Genomic DNA, 20,359 nt, shown 5'->3' on the forward strand with positions numbered 1-20,359 from the left:
GCAAGGTATATTTTGTCTAACTGGTAATTGTCCGGGAACTCCGTTTGGTCAATAATGTCATTACATGCAGTAGGAGTGACCCCCGGAGTGTGCCTGCAAACCTGTATGAATAGAATCAGGTTTTTAACATGGCTGAGCCCCTGTGAGAGCACGAGGTGGGCAGGGCTTGGGCTGCAGGTGCATGGGCCATGGGAATAGCGACAGGTGGCCCCCACACCAGCATACTTTCCTGAGTGCCGCCCAAGTGCCCAAGGTGGGAAGGCCTTCTAGAAAAATCCTTGTCACTGCCTTAGTAGCTTTGGGGACTTTGGACTGGCCCAGAGCTCTCCTTCTCTGGGCTCCGTTCAGCCCCTTCACCTGGGGACTGGGGGCGTCTCTGCATCCTCATTGTGACCTGTTTTAGCATCTGCCAAAATGTAGCTGCCTCTCTTCTCTCAGCCTCAGCTTATTTAGATTATTCAGATGGCACTGAAACAGGCATGCCAGGACACTGAGAAGCAGGGACCGAGTGGCAGAAGAGTTGAAGTCTCTCTCCTGTATGTGGTAGGGGCAGGTGACACCCAGATCTGGCCTGCCTGGCTACTGATCACTGTCTGAAATGGGCATTTTTCCTGCGCAGGGGAGTTCAGAGTCCCATTTTCTTTACTTTTTTTTTTTATTAAGTCATTTGTACATAGATCATGAATACATTTATGCCATTATGGGATTCAATGTGTTGATTATTTGTACAAATTGTAGTGCTTACATCCTACTAATCAACATAGCCTTCACCTCATTTACCCAATTACAGCATTAAGACATTTGTGTTCTACACCTGATAGATCCAACTGTACTTGCAATATGCTCCATAGGTGTGGTCCTCCCTGTATCTGTATTAGAGGGACCACGCGGAAGAGGAAAAAGAGAATGGCAGAGTCCCCCGTTTTCTGGGGGTTCATGGTCACCAGCTTTTGGAACCAGGCTGGATTGGGGCACCATTCCAGAGTGGAAGCACGTTTCTGACCCCACATTCTGCTTTCCCCCCGAGCAGACACTGTAGACAATGGTGACAGCCAGGCAAACCTTCCTAGGGAGCCATTTTTATTTTTTTCTGATTCTTTAATAAAAATATACTAAGAAAAACACAAAGCAAGTGTTACTTCTTGATAGAGAGGAACTTGTCACAGACACTTTGCAAACATCACACGTCCTCTTTCCTCACAGCAACACCTAGATTGTCTTCTGAGAAAGATCACAGATCTTGGTGAAACCTGCTTAAAAATAAGAAAAAGCAAAGAGGATCTGTTTACGTCAGCTGTTTCCCACGGGAAAGGGGGACCGCATTGTGGGGGCTGACAGGGGAACTGGAGCTTTCCTCACTGGCCCTGTGATGGGACTCTGGCCTGGCAGGGAGGAGACTTGGGTCAGGAGTCAGACTTCTCACCAACCAGCAGCGTGCCTGTGGACAAACGCTTTCCTCCTTGGGTGCTGTTGGCACAGAGAGGAGGCCAGCCAGCGGGTCCCATAGGCTGAGTGACCTGGGGACATCTTCAGGGTCCTCGGGAGAAGTTAGAAATGGTCAGGGTGGCAGGAGGACTGGTGTTTTGGGAGCCTCACAAAGGGTTCCACACTTTTTTTTTTTGCAGTTTTTGGCCGGTGCCGGGTTTGAACCCACCACCTCCAGTATGAGCGGCTGGTGCCCTACTCCTTTGAGCCACAGGCACCACCTGGGGTCCCACACTTTTTACTTTGGTTTTGGTACTAATTTTATTTTGCAGGTAAGTATTACACTCCCATGAAACACAGTTCAAATAGTACAAAGGTCATGCAAAGAAGTTTCTCTCCTTCCTCTGTTTCCAGGGTATCCCGCCTCCCCACTTTGGAGGACTTGGCCATCAGCAATCTCTAGAGTTCCTTCCAGAATCCTCAGTGCACGTGAATACTAGTTCACGGACACGTTGGCACACACTCTCACTTGCACATGTGCCTTCACACATGCATACCACACACACACTCTCATGCACAGACAGGCTCCCCTTCACACACGTACCCTCCTATTACCCCCCGATGTCCATGTGAGTGGTGGCACACGACACATGCTATTCTGAAGTTTGCTTTTCGTCGCTTCACATGCACTTGGAGATCATGCTGTGTCAGGACCTGGAGAGCTGCCCCCTCCTATTTCATGGCAGCAAAGTCACATCCTGCCGGCTGCAAGTTCCCAAGTCACTTATCACCTGTCTCCTCGGGGTGCACATTTTGGCTGCCTCTGGTCCCCTGACTGCAGAAATTACTTTGCACACACATTTTCTACACAACTCTCTCTCTACTGATGAGTTTTAGATATAAAATTCCTAGGTCACGTACCAGAGATGTTGGTAGATGTTACCAGATTCCCTTCCAGGCAGGCGGTGCCACTTTAAGCTCACATCGGCAAGATGATTGCCCCTTAACTCCCACCTTTGGAAACTTCAAATATACTATTGTTCCCAGTGTTGTTTTTAATTTGTATTTTCTGGAATGTTCAGGGTATTAGAGAGTCAGAACGTTTGCTTCTTTCTCTTTTCCTTTTTTCTCTGCATATTGGCACTGCCTATATAAGGAGGAATTTTCTAGGTTCTGGAGTAAAGTGGATGAATCACGCGTGATTCTTGTTCTCTAAGAACTCCTAGTGTAGATACATAAGCAAGGTCATGACACGAGGTGCCAAACCACACACGGCAGAGCCCTCCTGGCCAGGGACCAAGACTTGCATCTGGGTTACTGCTGAGACCCAGTGCTGGAGGGGTGGGGCTTTTCCCAGCTGAGGGCTCAGCTACCTGTTGACTCTGGAGAAGGAAGGTCATAGTACTGAGGAGGGCTGGTTAGAACACAAGGACTTGTAGGTGGGTGACAGCATCACCTGGCTGAGCAAGGAAGGGCAATTAGTGGTGGTGGCTCAGGAGATACTGGAGGTCTTCGTGATGGCAAAGGACAGGTAGAGACAATTAATGGTGACCCTAAACCTGTTCTCCCTTGCCCATGTACCCTCCATTTATAGCTGACCACATCTCCCAGCCTCCCTGCACCTTGGTTGTGACTCAATTATAGGCAATGGGATATATGTTAGAAGTAGCAAGGGCAATTTCCGGGAAGGGTCCTTAACAGGCAGAGACGTGCCCTCTTTTGCTCCTTCTTCCACCTTCCAGCTGTGGGAGGATAGGTGTGATGGGTGGAGTATGAGCAGCTCTCTTGGTCTATGAGGAGGGAGGAGAAAGCTATTGAGGATGCCCAGTAGCAAGACAGATTTAGCTCAGGGTCCTGACATCACAAAGCCCTGGACTGCCTGCCTCTGCACTTATTTTAGGTGAGAGAAACAAAACCTCTCATTTTAGGTCACCATTATCTTGTATTCTATTTAGACACACACAGCTGGACTCAATCCTAACTGGGGCACCGTTGTACAGTGGGGGTAGGGGGGAAGCACCAGCAAGTGGGGTGGGCTAATGTGGCAGTTTGAGGGGTCTGGGTTAACGTGAGCCAGAATGATGACAAGGTTCGAGTGTGGGCCTAGGTGTGGGCACAGATGTGGAGTGAATCAGAGGCTCACTGGGGAGAAGACAGTGAAAGATTCTGGAGGCTGCAACATGGACCCTGACATCCCCCAGGAGCTAGAGTGGAGAAGAGGCTGAGAACCAAAAGGCAATGCTCCCATGAAGGGGAGTGGGAGAGAGGGGGCATTTGGTAGATTCCAGGGCCGAGGAGAGCACAGCCTGGCTTGGTCCCCAAAAGAGGCAGCCCTGTAATGGGCAGGGAAAAAGTCTCAGTAAGGAACAGGGCCAAAAGACCCTAGTGTGTGCTTGTCCCATGGCTCCCATGAAAATGGCCAAGCTGTGGGGCCATCTCCATGAAAGTTGAAGGTATTGGGCGGTTTGTTCATGGGGGCTCCGGGAGGACATAAAGGGAGGGACAGCGGGGTGCGAAGGACACAGGAGAAGCAGTTGTAGGAAGGAGCATTTGGGTCATGGGAGGAGTCTGGGTCCAACCTCTGGCTCTTCTGAGATGGAGGTCTGGCCAGACCTGAATGGGCTCTGTGAGGCTCCCTGCCATCAGGGAAGTTTTGGGATTACATTTCAAGCTGCCTCAGAGAGAAGCTGAAGTCCTCTGGGACAGCCCCAGGTTCTAATCCCAACTCTGTCACATTCTGGTAGGGTGATGGCTAAGCCTCAGTTTCCCTGACTGTAAGAGACCAAGGACAGAGCAGCCTCAGCCTTACAGAGTCCTGAGGTGTGAAGAGTTTGGCCTGGGACTGAATGGCAGCCTGAGCTGAGCACGTGAGGACAGTCAAAGGCGCAGGCTGAGAGACAAAGACAGGGCCAGTGCCTGCAGGACTTCTGGCCAACATCAAAAGTTTGGATTTATTATAAATGCACAGGAAACCAATGTAAGGTGCATTGAGATGGCCAGATCTGGGCTTGGGAAAGAACGTTCCAGCTATGAGTGGAGAACAGACTGGAGGGGTCAGGAGCTGAACAGGGAGACCAGGATGGTGACTGCTGTGGGCCTGGCTGGGCATGAGATGACCAAGTTCAGGGCTGAGGAACACTGCTGGCTTCTGCCTGGCCTCCCACCCACCTTTCCCTGCAGGTTTCCTCTCTAGCCAGGTGACTGGGGTGAAGCCCACCTACTGACTGTTACAAGAGCCCCCAGCACCACAGAGGTTTGTTTTTCACCCTGTTACATCCTGGTGTAGATTTTTTGAGGGTGGCTGTGAGGGTCTGTCCTTTAGGTGGCTTTGCTGGATTCTGGCAGGGGAGAGGAAGAGGAGGAAGGGGGAGAGAAGAGGGAAGGACGAGAGAGAGACAGAGAGAGAGAGAGAGAGAGAAGAGGAACAAAGGTGCGGTTTTTTCTAGGCTTAAAGTAGAATAAATCACTTCTCCCACAGTGGTGGGGGGCACCTAACAGCAAGGGCGGCTGGGAAGTGGAGTCCAGTGGATGGCAGAGGAAAGAGGGCAGCAATCCACGCTGTGCTCCCTACAATGAACTTGCCCAGCGGGAGATGCTCTGTAGAGGAGGCAAAGACTGCAAACGTTTAAACTCTCCCCACTCTGAAGAGCCCCCACGCTGCCTTTCTATCTAAGGCGTTCTGGTGGGCCCTTTGGCAGATGCAGGATCCCCTCCCCTCCCCCTGGGATGGGGGACATGGTGGGGGCTGCCCCTCCTCCACCTCCTCCTCTCCTCGCTTAATCAACCTCAGCTGCTGCGCATCCAGGAGTGATGTTGGAGGCCCAGCTCCCTCCTGTGGTCCTCCCTACTGGCCTGTGTGCTATATAAAGATGGGCCTGCACTGTCCACCTCCTGCTCCCCTGACCTGGCCTGGCCTTTGGAGCATCTAGGGTGATCAGTAAATGTTTCTGGAATGAATGAAAGAAGGAAAGAAGGAGGGAGGGAGGAGGAGGAGTCTTGGGCTGGTGCCGTCCCATGCACAAAACTGGCTGAACATGGCTGCTAGGTACAAGCTAGGGCCATGATTTCTGACTTTGCCTGGGGATGCCTTTTTCCCCTTACATGGGTGGGCTTTTAACTGAATTCCTTTACTTGTAGGTAGGAAATACCTTCAAGAGGTACAAAAGGGTCTGCAGAGAAAAGCTTTCTTCCTGCCCCTTCTTCATCTATCTTCCCTGGGAGAACCGGCATTCTGGCTTCTAGACAAGCTTCTAAATACATGTATTCTCTGCTTAATAAATCTTGAGGGTCATTCTCATCACTCAAGATGATGTTGTGGCTGTGTTATTGTGTTTCTTACCCTCTCCTGCTGCCAGAGAGCCTTTCTCTAGGGGAGAAGGGAAGGGGGAGGGGGGAGGAACTGGCCTTTATTTTGAGCCTGCTATGTGTGGTTGGGTCCTAAATTCAGAGAGGGAGAGGGTCAAGCTACTTCTCCTGGGCTCTGGGGCTGGAACTTTACAGGGTCCATGGGCCTGTGACACTGCACATAAATAGACCTAAGGAGCCGTTCATAATTTTCCATCCATCAAAAAAAAAAGGGTCAGGCACAGCAGCTCACACCTGTAATTCCACCACTCTGGGAGGCTGAGGCAGGAGGATCACTTGAGCTCAGGAGTTTAAGACCAGCGAGCAAGAACGAGACCCCGTCTCTACTAAAAATAGAAAAACTAACCAGGCTTTGTGGTGGGTGCCTATAGTCCCAGCTACTCAGGAGGCTGAGACAAGGGGATTGCTCAAGCTAAAAAGTCTGAGGTTGCCGTGAGCTATGATAGCACAGCACTCTACCCATGGCACAGAGCGAGACTCTGTCTAAATAAATAAATAAAACAAAGAACCCCAAGCTGAAACTCCCACCCACTCCCTCACCTTCTGCCCCTGAAAAAAAAAGCGGGAAAAGGGTTAGGAATCATGACTTCAGAGGAAAAGGAAAGTTCTAGATTATTCAATAAGTGGCTATCAAATTGTTCTAGAAGCCCTGATAGTTGCCTCTGAATGCTGAACTGAATAAGGGGCTTCCTGCTAGGCTGAGTGAAAAGGGAATCTCTCAGAGATGGTGTGTCACGCCTGGGATGGGGGTGAGGCATGCTGGGGACTGGCCTGGGTGTTAGGGGGGTGTGACTGGGTGAAGGTGGTGATGGTGGGGACGGGAGGGGGCTATGTGAGTGGAGTGTGTGTGGTATAGGAAGGGAATAAGAGCTTGGGCCCTTTGGACTCCTGTGTACAGCTTAGGCCCTTTGGGTGTGCGTATGTGTGCACCACCGCCCCCAGCGTAGGAGGCAGATCTTTATCCGGCCCCTGGGTGCTTTAGGAGTTTCAGGCTTTCTCACCTCCCCACCTCCCCAGCCTAGGCCTTGCCCCTCTTATCTTCTCTACAGGAAGTGGGCTGGCCCTGGGGTTTTAGTCTGCCGGCCCAGCAGCTACCTGGGCTAGAGCTGAGCAGGGCCCTGGGGAGATGGCCGTGGTCACAGCAGCAGGGAGGACTGGAGAGACCACATTGCCGCAGCCCCATGTCTCAGACAGGTGACTTCCCCCTCCGCCCCCACCCTGCTAAGGACCCTTGCCTCTCTTCCAGCTCTTGTGGACCAGCCAGGAGGGCTGGGAGTGAAGGTCATGGATGACTTCCAGCTCTGACTCAATTGCCCTGGCAGTTTCTGCCTGAACTCCCATCCCCCAACCTCTAAAAAAATTCTTAGAATTCCCTGGGGATGGGGTGGGCCCACCTGTCTCTGGGTGGGAAGAATTCTGCCACCCTCCTTCCCAGGCTACCCTTTCTTCCCAGCCCACCCTGGGGAAGGCTGGGGCTACTCTGGGACAAGGGCTTCCCTGGGGCCTGTGTACTGGGCCCCCCACCCTGAGAAGTGGAGGAGTGAGAGGAAGGGCTGGGTGTCCAGAGAGGGTGGGAGATATGGAAGGGGCAGTTGGGAGCTGTGTCCTGCTGCCCTCTGTGGTGCAGGACCCAGGCTGGCAGGCACCCCTGTACAGACCTCTCCTTATGAGAATTGTGGGTCAAAGGAGAGGGGTCCCCTTTGTGAATTGGCTTGAGGTGAGCATTCTGGGCAATCTTGGGCTGGAGGCCAGAGCCTGATGGTTGAGTCTGGACTTGTCCCTTCCTTGGCTGTGTGACTGAATAGGTCAGCAACGTCTCTTGGCCTTGGGGATGGGATGCCATCTCAGAGGCTGCCTGGAGCTCATGCTGTCTCCTCTCCTGGGGCCAAGACCTCCCGCTCTTGGCTCTGTAGCACCTCGTGGGTGGGGTGAGGGCTGAGCTATTCCCAAGTGTCCTCTGGCTTCCTCCCCAGACAGGGTCCCATACCCAGCTGGGGGAATGTGCTGGAGTTGACTGCGAGAGCTGGGTGGGGCAGTGAAGATGAGGGGAGATGGGAGAGGGAACCTTTTGAATTCAGAGGTCAAGGCAGACATACGAAGGTACTGAGCATCTGTTTTACCGCCATGCCCTGGCCCCCCACCTCCCACAAACCAGCAGGGTGCTCGGACTGTACCTAACTGGACTCACATCCCAGCTCTGGTCCTGTCTAGCCTGGGAAAGAGGCTGACCTGTGCCTCAATCTCCTCTGACAAAGGGAATAGAACCTCCTGATGGGGGAGTCGTGAGGAGTAAATGCCATAATATCCCTCAAGTGCTCAGGCTGGCACCGGCCACAGAAAGACCTATCATTGTCAGCTGCTTCCAGCTTGAAGTCAGATGACCCAGGTTGGAGCGGCCCTGAGCTTTGGTTTTGGCCTTGATCAAATGGGATGATGAGGACACAATGAGCCCATGGGTGTGACTGGTTTTATAGCCATGAAGGGCTGGGTGTGGTGTGATCCTGAGCAGGTTCCTTAACTTAACTTCCATGAGACTCAGTTTCCTCCTTGCAGAATGAGAGTGCAGCCTCATCGGTTATCAGGAGCCCCCCAGCGCTGCCCTCCCCTGACTCTGCCCTCTCTGTACCCCCCTGCACGCCTTTGGCTTTGGGTGGTGGGAGTGGACGCTAGGCGGTGCTTTCTCCTGGCCAGCTTGCCTCTTTGCTGGGTCCTGTGTTTTGGCTGTAACCTTCCTTCAACCTTGCTCCCCTGTGTCCCGACCCTCTTCCCCGACCCCTAAAGCTCTCTGCTAGGTCCTGTGCCTGGCATGGAGTCATCCTGACGGCCAGGCCTGACCTGGGGCAACATCTGCACAAAGGACGAACAGCTCCCGGGGCCCAGGGCAGGGCTTGTGTGGCTGGGCACGTAAGAAGCGTAGGAGGGCCTTGTGGGAGCCCCCTTGTCAGGCTCTGTATTCTTTGGGGTCCCAACCCTGTGCCCTGTGCTCCTGGGGGGATCCAAAGAAAGAGGCAACCAGCCCCCACTCTGGGGAGTCGCCTTCCTGTGGCGATGGCAGCCCAGGTGAGGGTGAGCCCACAGGTGCCTCTCCGAGCTCCTGCCATTCCCAGGACAAGCACCTTCCAGGCAGCCAATGCCCTGTGGGGCTCCGACTCCCCAGGACAGGGAAGCTGCCACCCTACCTCTGAGACCAATGTAGGGGCAGGCTGGGACAGTGTGAGAGAGCAGGCCTGGGCTGGAACCCCAGCTGTGCCACTGACTGTGTATGTGACCTTGAGTGAGTTAGCGACTCGGAGCCTCAGTTTCCACATCTGTGGGTAGTAAAAGCACCCACCCTGGGCTACCGGGCAGATTAGATGAGCTGGTGTGTATGAAGCACCTGGCAGGGGGCCTGGCCCAGAGTAAGGGCTCAGGGCACATGGTGAGTATTGTTACTCAGTCATTAGTACCTGGCTACTGTTGCGTGGACTATAGGGAGAAGCTGTTTGAGGAGCAGCGGGGCAGGGCCCCTGCCCGGACTCAGGTCTGGTCTGCCTGTTATTAGCCGTATCATCTTGGGTGATATGCTTCACCTCATGGTGCCTCAGTTTCCTCATCTGAAAATGGAGAAAAGAGCATGTCCACTGGATGCTCTTACTGCAGCATTTAGAGGTTTTAAAGAGTGTGGTATATAGTGACCTGTTAGTGGATGACGAAGGGGGCAGCAGGGTAAAGTGGAGGTGGGCTCTAATCCCAGCTCTGTGTCGGGTTCCCTCTTTCTGGTTTTGGCAACTGTAGAACAAGGGGTTGGCTTGCTCAGAGAGCCCTTTCAGCTCTGACAACACGAGGGTCCTTAACTCTCATTCTTGTGACACCTGTCTTGAAAGATGGCTGCAGGGCTTTCAGGGCCAGAGATCTGGGTCCCTGCTCCAGGTTGGCTCTAATGTCAGCCACGAGAAGGCCCAGAGCCACCAAATAGCCCTGCTTTCTTTGCAGTACTGGAGGCCTCTGACCACATTTATTCATTCAATGGCATTGATGGAGCACCCACTGTATACCGGACCCTGTACTCAGTTGTCTGTGGAGCAAGCACATTGCCCAGCCAAGGGCAGCCTGCTGCTGCTGTCCTTAGGAAGGAGCAGGGGCTCAGAGGAGGAGACCCTCAGTGGAGGTCTCCCCAGTGGAGGGTTGCATAGAGAAAGAAAAGGGGGAGTTTGAAATGGGCCTGAAAGATGGCAGGAACGGGTAGGAGGTAAGAAGGGAGATGGACTTGGGAGGCCACTGGCTTATGTGGGCAGGTGGACGTGGTGTGTGTGTGTTCACTTGGGCCATGCACCTGCACTGTGAGAACAAAGCCTGGGAGTACTGGTCCACCCAGCCTGGTCCAGCGAAGTCTTGAAAGCAGGGATTTAGGTTTTGGTTGTAGATGGGCTGCTGCAGGTTTCTTGACAGGGGGCAGGGGCTTTGGGTAATGCAGCCAAGTGTCTGCAGAGGAGGCCATGCCCTTGTCCAGGCAGGATGGCACTGGGCTGGCCTGGGAGGGTGGAGAGGAAGAGACAGCAAGATGTCTATAGGGCATCCTGGCTGCCTGGGTGTGGGGGCAAAGGGGACAAAGCAAAGACCCTGGGATAATGATAGTGCAATTGTCCCAGACCCAAGAGTCTCATGAGAGGAGAGCTAGGCTTTCACTACGGGATCCCACAGGCCATTGGGAGGGAGGTGGAGGCTCAGGAAGGTGCTGATCTGGAGAAAGACCCTTGGGAGCTGAGGGCTGGGGCTAGTGAGAGACTCAGAGGGAGACGGGAAGGGGAGAGGGAGCCCTGGTAGGGGAGCCATGGGTAGGGGGAAAAGAGGGGCACAACGCCCAGGGGGCTTGGCCACACATGGTATCAAAGAGCAGGGGATGGGAAGGACACTGTGCCTCCTCAGCACCTCTGGACTCACCTGCTCCTCCCTCCGCCCCCCAGCTAGGGTCACCATCACTGCTTTCTGGAAGTCCCTCCTCATCTCCCAGCCTCCCTGCCCATTTTCCTGACAGAGGTCCTGGGCCCCATTATCTTCCCCAGTGACCATTTGTTCACTTTCCCCATCCCCTTCCCCTGCAGGGGTGAGGCAGTTGCACTTGACTGCTCGGTTTCCAGGGGACAGGTCAGTGGCTGAGCAGGTGTTTCCATGGCGTGGCTAGAAGACCTCTGAGAACAGTCTCCAGCAGAGACATCACTAGTCACTGGGCCTCCCTGAAGCCCACCTGGCGGGAGAGTAGTGCCTTCGCTGAAGTGGGGAGGTGGCTACCCTGACACCAGAGGCTTTGGTGGCAGACATTCTTGACTATAGCAGATCTTGGAAAATAGGGACAGGATAATAACTGGGCTGGGGGTTATAAAAGCACCCATCGGGGCCTGCGTTTAACAGACTCAGGGAAACCTTCTCAGCCTCATTCTGTGAGGGCTGGGTTTGGAATTTCCTGGGCCCACATTACAAACACTCGATCTTGACCAGGGGCTCCCTCTGACCTCCAGAAGCACAGGGCTCCCCTTATTTCTAGGCAGTGAGCTTCCAGAGCAACACAAAGCAGGGGTCAGCCTCTTCTTTAGCACTTCACACTTGAGTGTTGTTGCTAGACCTCTCGCCTGTTTGCAGCACTGCTTTCCAAGTTCACATCTTGTTACTTTCAAATAATTCCTTCCACTTCCTCAAGGGAGTGTGGTGAGCAGAGAGGGAGGGCAGCCTAGGAGCTGTCTGGAAGGCCCTCCGGCCGGCTGCCTTCAGCGCTGTCCGTATTTATTTGGTCATTCAGTATTTTGTTGTTGTTGTTGTTGCATGCTTACTATGAGCCAGGCACTCTTCTAGGAATTGGGGGACTTAATAATGAACAAAGCAAAAAAAAAAAAAAAACCCTTCCTCACCCTGCTTACATGTCTCTGTGTGTGTGAAGAGAGAGAACAGATGAATAAATAAATAGCACTGTGATGAAAAAATAAAAATACTGTTTAGAGATGGTGAGTAACAAAGGGTGGCTTTTCTTTTCTTTCTTTATTTCTTTTTTTTTGGAGACAGAGTCTCATTCCGTCACTCAGGCTAGACTGCCCTGGTATCAGCTTAGCTCACTGCAACCTCAAATTCCTGGGTTCAAGTGATCCTCCTGCCTCAGCCTCCTGAGTAGCTGGGACTATAGGCACCCACCATTTCAGCCTGCTGATTTTTCTATTTTTAGTGGAGATGGGGTCTCGCTCTTGCTCAGGCTGGTCTTAAACTCCTGAGCTTGGGCAATCCACCTGCCTCAGCCTCCCAGAGTGCAAGGATTCCAGGCGTGAGCCACCATGCCCCACCAAAGGGTGCCTTTTTTATAGACTCCTTCAGGAAGACCGCTGTAGAGAGGTGACATTTGAGTAGAAATGTGAAGGAGGGAGAGTAGGGCAGCGGGGCAGTGGAGTGTGTACTCACCTGTGCGCTCTCCACGCCTCCTCCCCCAGGGCTCCCTTCCCCAGCTGCACCCTGTGGATGTGATGGCATCCCCTGCCCTGTCCTGGTACCTGTCCCTCCTCCTCCTCCTCCTGCCCCTGGCTATCTGTTGGACGTCTGCAGCAGTGAAAGGTGAGGACCCTGGCATCTGGACAGCCGTGCTTTCCCTGGTGGAGGAGGCCAAGCCCTGCGCAGTCCCTTTGAAGGCCCCTGCTTCTTGGCAGAAGGTCCCTGAGCAGGGCAGGAGGCAGGAGAGGAGGGGAGGGCAACGGGGCCAGAGGTCAGGCCTCCACCTCCTGCCTTGCCTTGGCCTTGCCCACCCCTCCCCACTCGTACGTACGTACTCCCTATCTCTGGTCCCTGCCCTGCCTTGCCTGCCTGTGTGAACTTGCAGGCTCTGGGGCTCAGTTTCCTCCTCTCAAAAATGAGGCTCTGTCTCTACAAAAAAAAAAAAAAAAAGGGCACACTAATCCCTTCTGTCTGCCAAAGTCGCCTACCTCCTCCTCTTGCAGACAAGGGGTGCCAGGAGCAGGGGTAGTGGGTGTGTCATGGAGGGCGGGGGGGGGCACCCCGCAGCCAGCAGCTCACGCCTCACCTTGCCCGCAGACACTTCCCAACTCACGTGCTTCTACAACTCGAGAGCCAACATCTCCTGCACCTGGAGCCCAGATGGGGGTCTGCAGGGCACATCCTGTGAAATTCAAGCCAAGTCAGTCCAACGGTGAGTATGGTCCGCGGCTGCACTGCAGAATCTTAGGACAGTAGGATCTCGCAGTTACCGACTCTTAGACCCTAGCAATCCTAAATACCAGACCCCAAGGATCTGACATAGGGAACCTTGAACTAAGGGGACCCATCGACTCATAGAATCACAGGAGTTATAGAGCACATCTAGAACTGAGGCATTGTTTGAAGGAATATGGGAGTCAGATATTTAGACTCTTGGACCTGGGTGGGGTCCAGACTGCAGTGCTGGACAAGGTGGTTTGGGGACATTGGGCTGCAAGCCTGGTACACCAAGAGGGAAGAAAAGGGCTCCTTGGACTTTTGAGTGAGCTGAGATTTTGAGAGACCCACAGGCAACTGTGGGGATAGGGGCCTGGGTGGTGCGAGGAACTGGTGTGGCTCTGAGGATGATCTGCACCCAGGCAGGTTGGTGGGAGGAAGGGAGAAGGGCCCCTCCACCAGACAGGCTCCCTGGGGTCTGGGGGGAGCAGAGAGGGAGGGGAAGGGCAAAGGGGGGTCTGGATCCTTGGCTGGGTGCTGATTACATGGGTTCCCAAGGCTGAGTTAAGGATTTGGCTTCACTTGAAGCCCATGGAGCTTTAGGGCAGTATGGAAGACTTTAGGGCAGGGAGCATCCCAGACCTTGAACTGGGTTGTGTTTCCAGATCATTCTGGCTGCCACAAGGCCAGGCTGGGATGAAGGAGGGAATACTGCAGAGCAGGTGGAGGCTTGCTTATAGAGACACCCCCTACCCCAGCCCAGCCTTGCTGCCTGGGCCACCTTAGATCAGAGACACAGAAGGGCCCCTGAGGACTGGTCCCTTGGGGCAGCTCTATGGGTCCCTCCTTTTCTTCTCAAGAGTTTCTTTTGCCTTGAAAGGTCAGAGAGAACATCAGCCTGTACTCTTCTCCAAGAGACACAGACATCCTGGGCCTGTAACTTGATCTTTGGAGGACCAGAGGTGAGTAGCCCCCCCAGGGAGGGAGGAACAGCGGGGTCCTTCCACTATCAGGCTGCAATCTCTGGGTGGGCTGGATGCCAGGGGAAGAGCTGGGGTCCCGAAGCCCTATAGCAGCTGCCTGGGGCTGAGAGGTGGAGAGAGGCTGAGGCAGAGCCTGTGGGTGCCAACTTGGGCCTGACCTCTGGGCAAGGGATCCTGCTGTGAGGCACCCACCATTCTGCCTCTGTCTCCACTGTCACCCCCATGCTTTGTGGGTCCTGAGACACCGTATATTCCTTCTCAGGTGGGGGGAGCGCCCCAGGAACAATGAAAACCACCACACCTGACTCTTCCTGAGGTCTTGGAAGGCAGGGTAGTGTGGGGTTAAGAATGGAGATTATGGACATTCTAGCCCTGGTTCCACCTTATGCCTGTGATGCTGGGCAAACTCTGCTGGTTTCTCCTTCAGCAAAGTGTGGAAAATAATAGTGCCTACTTTTCTGGGTCATTCTGAGGACCAAAGGACTTCAAATGCCATCTAGAACATGTTGTCAGTGGGTCCCCACAATCCTGCAGGTGGGCACAGAAGCCTCCTTCTTACTTGTGAAGAAACTGAGGCCCAGAGAGGTGTGACCAGGGAGTAGCAGAGCTGGGACTGAACCCAGGCCTGTGGCCCAGCCTGGGTTTTTCACCAGTGCACTAGGCCTCCTCTTGCAAGGTACATGGTCATGTCTACATGGATGTGCATCAAATTATCGTCATCAAACCCTCCTGGACAGCAGCAGGCCCCAGGGATGTTCAGACCTTTTCCAACCATCATCAAGTTATATTTATTCTCAAAGGGTAGGAGAATGGGAAGATAGGGGCACACAGCACAGCTGATGGAAGCGAGGCCAGTGGAAGCAGAGGCTGTGCCATCCAGGGAGCTCTGCGGGTGGCCGAGCTTCCCATCCTGGCTCTACTGTCTCTTGGCTGTGTGACCTCAGGCAAGTCCCTAGGCCTCTCTGTGCTTAGTTTCCTCAGAGGCTGAGAGTAGTAATAGGGGCGATGCCTGAGGGTGTTGAGGGGGTTAAATGAGACAATGTCAAGGCATTATTGGCAACAGCTTTACAACAACAATAGTAATAATAATGATAATACCATTGTTCTCTGGGGAAACCTGGCCACAGTGGCAGCTGTGAGAAGGTTGAGGCAGGATCCTTGGGGTGGAGAGGGAGGACTGTTTCCCAGCTGAGCAGTTTGAGAAACTCTGATGATTCGGTTCAAAGTGTACTCACAGTAGGTCTAATGTAGGTCAGAGAGACGGTACCCAGGGTGCTGGACCTGAAACCACCGCTTGGACCCCAGATCCTATCCAAGGCCTGCTCTAGAGCTGCCCCCCTGAAAGCAGGGTTGCCACCAGCACAGTGGGAGGCCATCCCAAGCTGCTCACTCTGCAGCTCTCAGTCAGGCACCACAGGCCTGTCGCTCTGTGGGGCTGTGGATGTGGACAGCCCAGGTTTGAACCTGGGCTCTCCTGCTGACCAGTGAATGACATTTGACAAGTCCCTTGACCAGCCTGAGCCCTGGGCTTCTCACCCCACTGTGGGATGGACTGCTGTATTCATCAGCGAAATTAGTGGTACCTGAGCGAGGACTGGCCCCTGGACACACCCAATACCTGGGCATTTCCTTCCAGAAAATCAGGTGTGAGGGTGGGGAGAGCTGAGGAGAGGAGCCCTCACACTTGAAGGTATTAAACAGGTACAGTTCCAGACCTGCACCTTTTGGGGGCTCATCTGCTTGTATCCCTCTAGTGATGGGAACTTCCTTCCTCTCAAGGCAGCTCCCTTCACTTTATTTCTTTGAGACAGAGTCTCACTTTGTCACCCTTGGTAGAGTGCTGTGGCATTACAGCTCACAGCAACCTCAAACTCTTGGGCTTAAGCAATTCTCTTGCCTCAGCCTCCCAAGTAGCTGGGACTACAGGCACCTGCCTCAACGCCTGGCTATTGTTTTGCTGCAGTTGTCATTGTTATTTGGCAGGCGTGGGCTGGATTCGAACCTGCCAGCTCTGGTGTATGTGGATGGCGCCCTAGCCACTGAGCTACAGGCGCTGAGCCTCCCTTCACTTTAGATCAGGGTTGGTAAAGTGGTATAGTTCATGGGCCAAATCCCACCCGCTGCCTGAGTTTGTAAATAACGTTTTATTGGAACACAGCCACACTGTTCGTTTACATGTTGTCTGTGGCTGCTTCATACTACAATGATGGAATTGAGTGGGTATGACAGAGAACACATGGCCTGCAAATAGTCACTATTTACAGAGAACATTTGCTGTCCCTGCATTGTATGGTGGCGGCATGTAGGGGCTCTTGTCCTTCCCTGTCCTCCCCAGTGGCTGCCCCCAGCTGCTGGCAGCTTCATCCCTGCCCTCCCGCCCCTGCAGTCTCAGAAGCTGACCTCATCTGACATCGTTAACCTGAGGGTGATATGCCACGAAGGGATGGTGGTGATGAGCAAAGACTTCAAACCCTTTGATAACCGTGAGTGAGGTGGGCTGGGGCAGGACTGGGCCCCTCCTTCTCTGCCTTTGCCTCTGGGATCCTCTGTGCTCTGTACCAACTTCCATACTCACGTCTGATCAGCTCACTGTGCACTTCCCTTGGCTTCTTACTCTGGCATTCAAGGCCACTCAGAATCCAGCCCTGGCCCCCATCCCTGGCAGTCCTCTTCTTCCCATCCAGCTCTCCAGATTCACCTTGCCCATGAGTGCCTCGGAGCCCTTCCACATACTGGTCCCACTGCCTGAAAGGCTCTTTTCACCTGGAAAGTTCGCACTTACCCTTCAAGGCTCAGTGAAGAGTCACCTCTTCCAGGAGACCTTCCTAGACCACCCCAGCCCTTTGTACCTCCTCTTTCAGGGAATTCATGTCCTAGGTCGTCAGTTTCTGATTGTAGGTCTGTCTCCTTCACTGGGTTGTGAAGGCAGAGTGTCTGCTATCCATGGGTTTCCTTTCTGAACAAATAACACTAGATCTGATCAGGAAATGCTCTGGGAAGGTTTGTCGAATGACTGAGTACCTCCCTCCCACCCTTGGATCTTGGGGGACATCTCTAGGCTAGGGAAGAGGCGGGAGAGAAAGTGAGATCCAGGCAGGGTTGAAAATGCAGCCTGCCTTAACTGGACATGATCTGACTGCTAGACCATTTAACATACCTGAGCCTCAGTTTCCTCATTTGCCAAATAGGGATAATCAGAGTCACCTACTGCACAGGCTTGTTCTAAGGCATCTCTGAACCCAAGCACATAAACTGCTTACCGTGTAGTCAATACTCAGTACACATTCACTTACTATTTGTGTAGCTCTACAGAGTCTCAGAATTATAGAAACTTGGATCAATTTACTTTCAGAATCATAAAGAGTTATAATCATCACATTTAAAATAAAAGTCATAATCCACATAAAACTCTTAGGTCAATTCTAAGTTCAGAGGAAGGCTGCCCTAATTCATTCAGTCAACAGATACTAGGATCAAGTACCAGGTAATGTTCCAGGCACCAAGGACAGGACAGACAGCAACGTCTCTGCCCTCAATGAACTCACAGTCTGGTGGGGGAGACAAAAAAATGAACCCAAACCATATATTTTAATATGTCAGGTGGTAAAAAGTGCTGAGAAGAAAAATAAAACAGGTGAGGGGGTTAGAGAGTGGTGGGTGGGCAGGGAAGTCTCTTCTGAACAGGTGAAGTTTGAGCAGAGCCCTGAATGAAAAGGGGGAGCGGGCCCTGAGGCTGAGTACGTGGGTAGGCACATGGGACAAGGAAGGGCAGGTGCCAACGTGGAGATAGAACATTGTGAACTGGTCACCTCTCCCTTCTTCTGTCCCAGTTCGCCTGATGGCTCCAGCATCACTCAAAGTCGTCCGTGTAGGGACCCACAGTTGCAACATAACCTGGGCCATCTCCCAGATCTCCCACTACATAGAAAGCAAGTTGGAATTTGAGGCCCGGAAACGGTCTCCAGGCCACAGCTGGGAGGTGAGTATGTGCCCAGTCCCCACCTGCCCTGATTTCTCCTTCTTGTGCTGGCCTGGGTCCTGTTCTGTCTTGTCCATCCTCATCTCAGAGAGGCACGTCAGCCCCAGGTGGACAGTGGGCACTGAGTCCGCCCTGCTCCTCTGTACTGCTCTCCATGTGCAGAGATCCAGCTGGTGGCAGATTCCAGGCTGACACAGGGGCAACTTCCTTCCTGGGAAGCCACCCCTCCCCAATTCCTATCCAGTGTGCTCCACGTTCATGGGCGTCCATTGCTAATTCATTCACGTACTCATTCCTTTATTCGCTCAATGGTTCACTCAACGGGAACTTGCTGAGCTCCTACTATGTGCTGGATGATGGGGAGGGAGTGGAGGGTGAGACTGGCAAGCATCCTACTTTGGGGAAACTCACACTTGGGGTCACACAGCGGCAGACATATCCACAGGAAGCTGTGGGATGTCGATAACTTCCATCAAGAGTATGAGATGGGATAAGGTATTCGAGAGTGACCAGGCCAGGCTACTTTGGACTAGCGGGCAGGGGAGCCTGGGAGGCTTCTCTGAGATCTGGGCATCAAGGAGCTGACCCTGCAAAGATCTAGGGAGGGTTTTCCAAGCAGAGAGACCAGGCACCGCAAAGGCTGCAGGCTTGAGAGGTGGCACCAACTCAGATCTGGGTTCAGGAGGAGAGGACAGAACGAGAGGGGTCCAGAATAGTTCTAGAGGTGGAACCAGCTGGTCAGCAGATAGTTTGGGATGTGAGGCATGAGTGAGGGGGGAAGGGTTCAGGAAAACCCCAGGGGTCAGGGAGCCTTTGGGTAGGAAGGAAGGAGTGGGTGTGGCCAGCGCAGATCAATGGGAGTGCTGCTTTACTTAGCCACCCAGCCTGGCCATGGGACATGAGGAGGGCAGTGACAGCCTTGTCTCTACCTCAGGAGGCCCCCCGGCTGGCCCTCAAGCAGAAGCAGCTGTGGATCTGTCTAGAGACACTCACCCCAGACACCCACTATGAGCTTCAGGTGCGGGTCAGGCGCCAGCCAGATGACCAGCACTCGGTGGAGCTGTGGAGCCCCTGGAGCCAGCCTGTGGATTTTAGGACAAAGCCTGAAGGTACCAGTGGGCAGCATGGGTGGGGAGGGCTCATGCAGGAGTGGGTGCTCTGGCTGTGACTTTGTGACTTGGGAGCCACTACACTGTTCCTCTCTTCTGGAGGGTGCAGCATTCACCTCCATCCTCTCTCCTTAGCTCCTGGGACCTTGTAGGGGCCCCCTTTACAGATGGGAACTGGGGCTCAGTGAGGTGATGGGACTTGCCCATGGCCTTGTGAGTTAGGGGAGTTGGGCAGAAAGGTTCTTTTCACTTTTTTCCACCCTGAAACCTCAAACTCCTGGTTTCTGCCAGGGCTGGGGGTGGCTACTTTCGCCTCTTGGCCTCCGTGAGATGGGCACCGTGACGCCAGGGCAGGGCTGCTGTGATGAAGCCATGATGCAGCAGAGGTGCTGGGTGGCCTGTCCCTGATCACACTGCAGTTCGAGTTCCAGCTCAAGCGAGCCCTGGGGTTCTCTATGTGGTGCACAGAGGAAGGGGAGTCGCTGGGGGGAGCTCAGGCTGCCAAGGGGACCCCTGGAATTGTCTGCAGCCTGAAGTGCTATTGGAATGCCTCTGTTCATTTCATTTTAGTATCAAATCTGGCTTCCCAGAGAACCCAGGCAGAACCTAAGCAGAACCCAGCCCCCAAGTCCCCAGGCACACACCTGCCTTGCAGGGCTCTGATAACGGGCAGGGCATAGCGCCAGGCTGGGGCACGGGGTGCTGAGTGACACTTCTCTAACTCTCTCCTTGCTCCTCCTCCCGCCCCTGGGCAGCCCCCAGGAAGGAGACCCCGCCCTTCCCTTGGATCCACCACATCATCGGGAGCCTCATCAGTGCCATGTGCTTCATCATCTTAGTCTGCTTGCTGGTCAACTGCAGGTCCATCGGGCCCTGGTAAGAGAGTTCTTCCCTCCCTCCCGGCTGGCGTCTCTACCCAGCACCTGGCTTCTCCCATGGAACCAGCCACAGGGCCCTACGCAGAGCACTACCCTCAGAACTTGGGGATGTGCCCACGCACACATCAGCTGTCTGTGTCTATGGTTCCTCATGGGTTCATTCCTTCCTTCCTTCCTTCCTTCATTCATTCCTTCATTTTCTGAGTGCCAGGCCCATGCCAGGCATAGCATAAGGTACTGGGAACACAGAGGCAAGCCGTAGGCATGTGGAGTGCTCAGCCCAGTGGGGAAGGGCGGATACTTACTTTTTAATCACACTTGTCTATAGAGGCCCACTGTGATTAGGCTGTGAAGGACAGCACCCGTGTACTGTTGTCCCTCAGTAGCCACAGGGACTGGCTTTCAGGACTGCCTGAGGATACCAAAAGCCAGTGAGTGCTCAAGTCCCTGACACAA

General features: G+C 53.7%; 1 protein-coding gene across 7 annotated transcripts in view; it reads left to right on the forward strand.

Moving 5' to 3' along the window:
- Positions 1 to 6,858: 6,858 nt before the first annotated feature.
- The window catches only part of IL2RB (interleukin 2 receptor subunit beta), a 32,504-nt gene continuing 19,003 nt past the window's right edge, over positions 6,859 to 20,359 (forward strand). For 6 of the 7 annotated variants that reach the window (XR_008378693.1, XR_008378695.1, XR_008378694.1 and 3 more), the window contains exons 1-8: positions 6,859 to 6,984; positions 12,240 to 12,360; positions 12,835 to 12,949; positions 13,835 to 13,916; positions 16,324 to 16,420; positions 17,768 to 17,916; positions 18,851 to 19,025; positions 19,781 to 19,901. Coding sequence is in view for 2 of the 7 variants with exons in the window: in XM_053582606.1 (XP_053438581.1) it covers positions 12,273 to 12,360; positions 12,835 to 12,949; positions 13,835 to 13,916; positions 16,324 to 16,420; positions 17,768 to 17,916; positions 18,851 to 19,025; positions 19,781 to 19,901 (827 nt within the window). In the remaining 5 variants the exon portion in view is untranslated. Of the gene's footprint in view, positions 6,985 to 12,239; positions 12,361 to 12,834; positions 12,950 to 13,834; positions 13,917 to 16,323; positions 16,421 to 17,767; positions 17,917 to 18,850; positions 19,026 to 19,780; positions 19,902 to 20,359 lie in introns of those variants that run through there. The other variant, XM_053582607.1, reaches the window with a different exon arrangement.

The sequence above is a fragment of the Nycticebus coucang genome, chromosome 3 (genome assembly GCF_027406575.1).
Source record: "Nycticebus coucang isolate mNycCou1 chromosome 3, mNycCou1.pri, whole genome shotgun sequence".
NCBI lineage: Eukaryota > Metazoa > Chordata > Mammalia > Primates > Lorisidae > Nycticebus > Nycticebus coucang.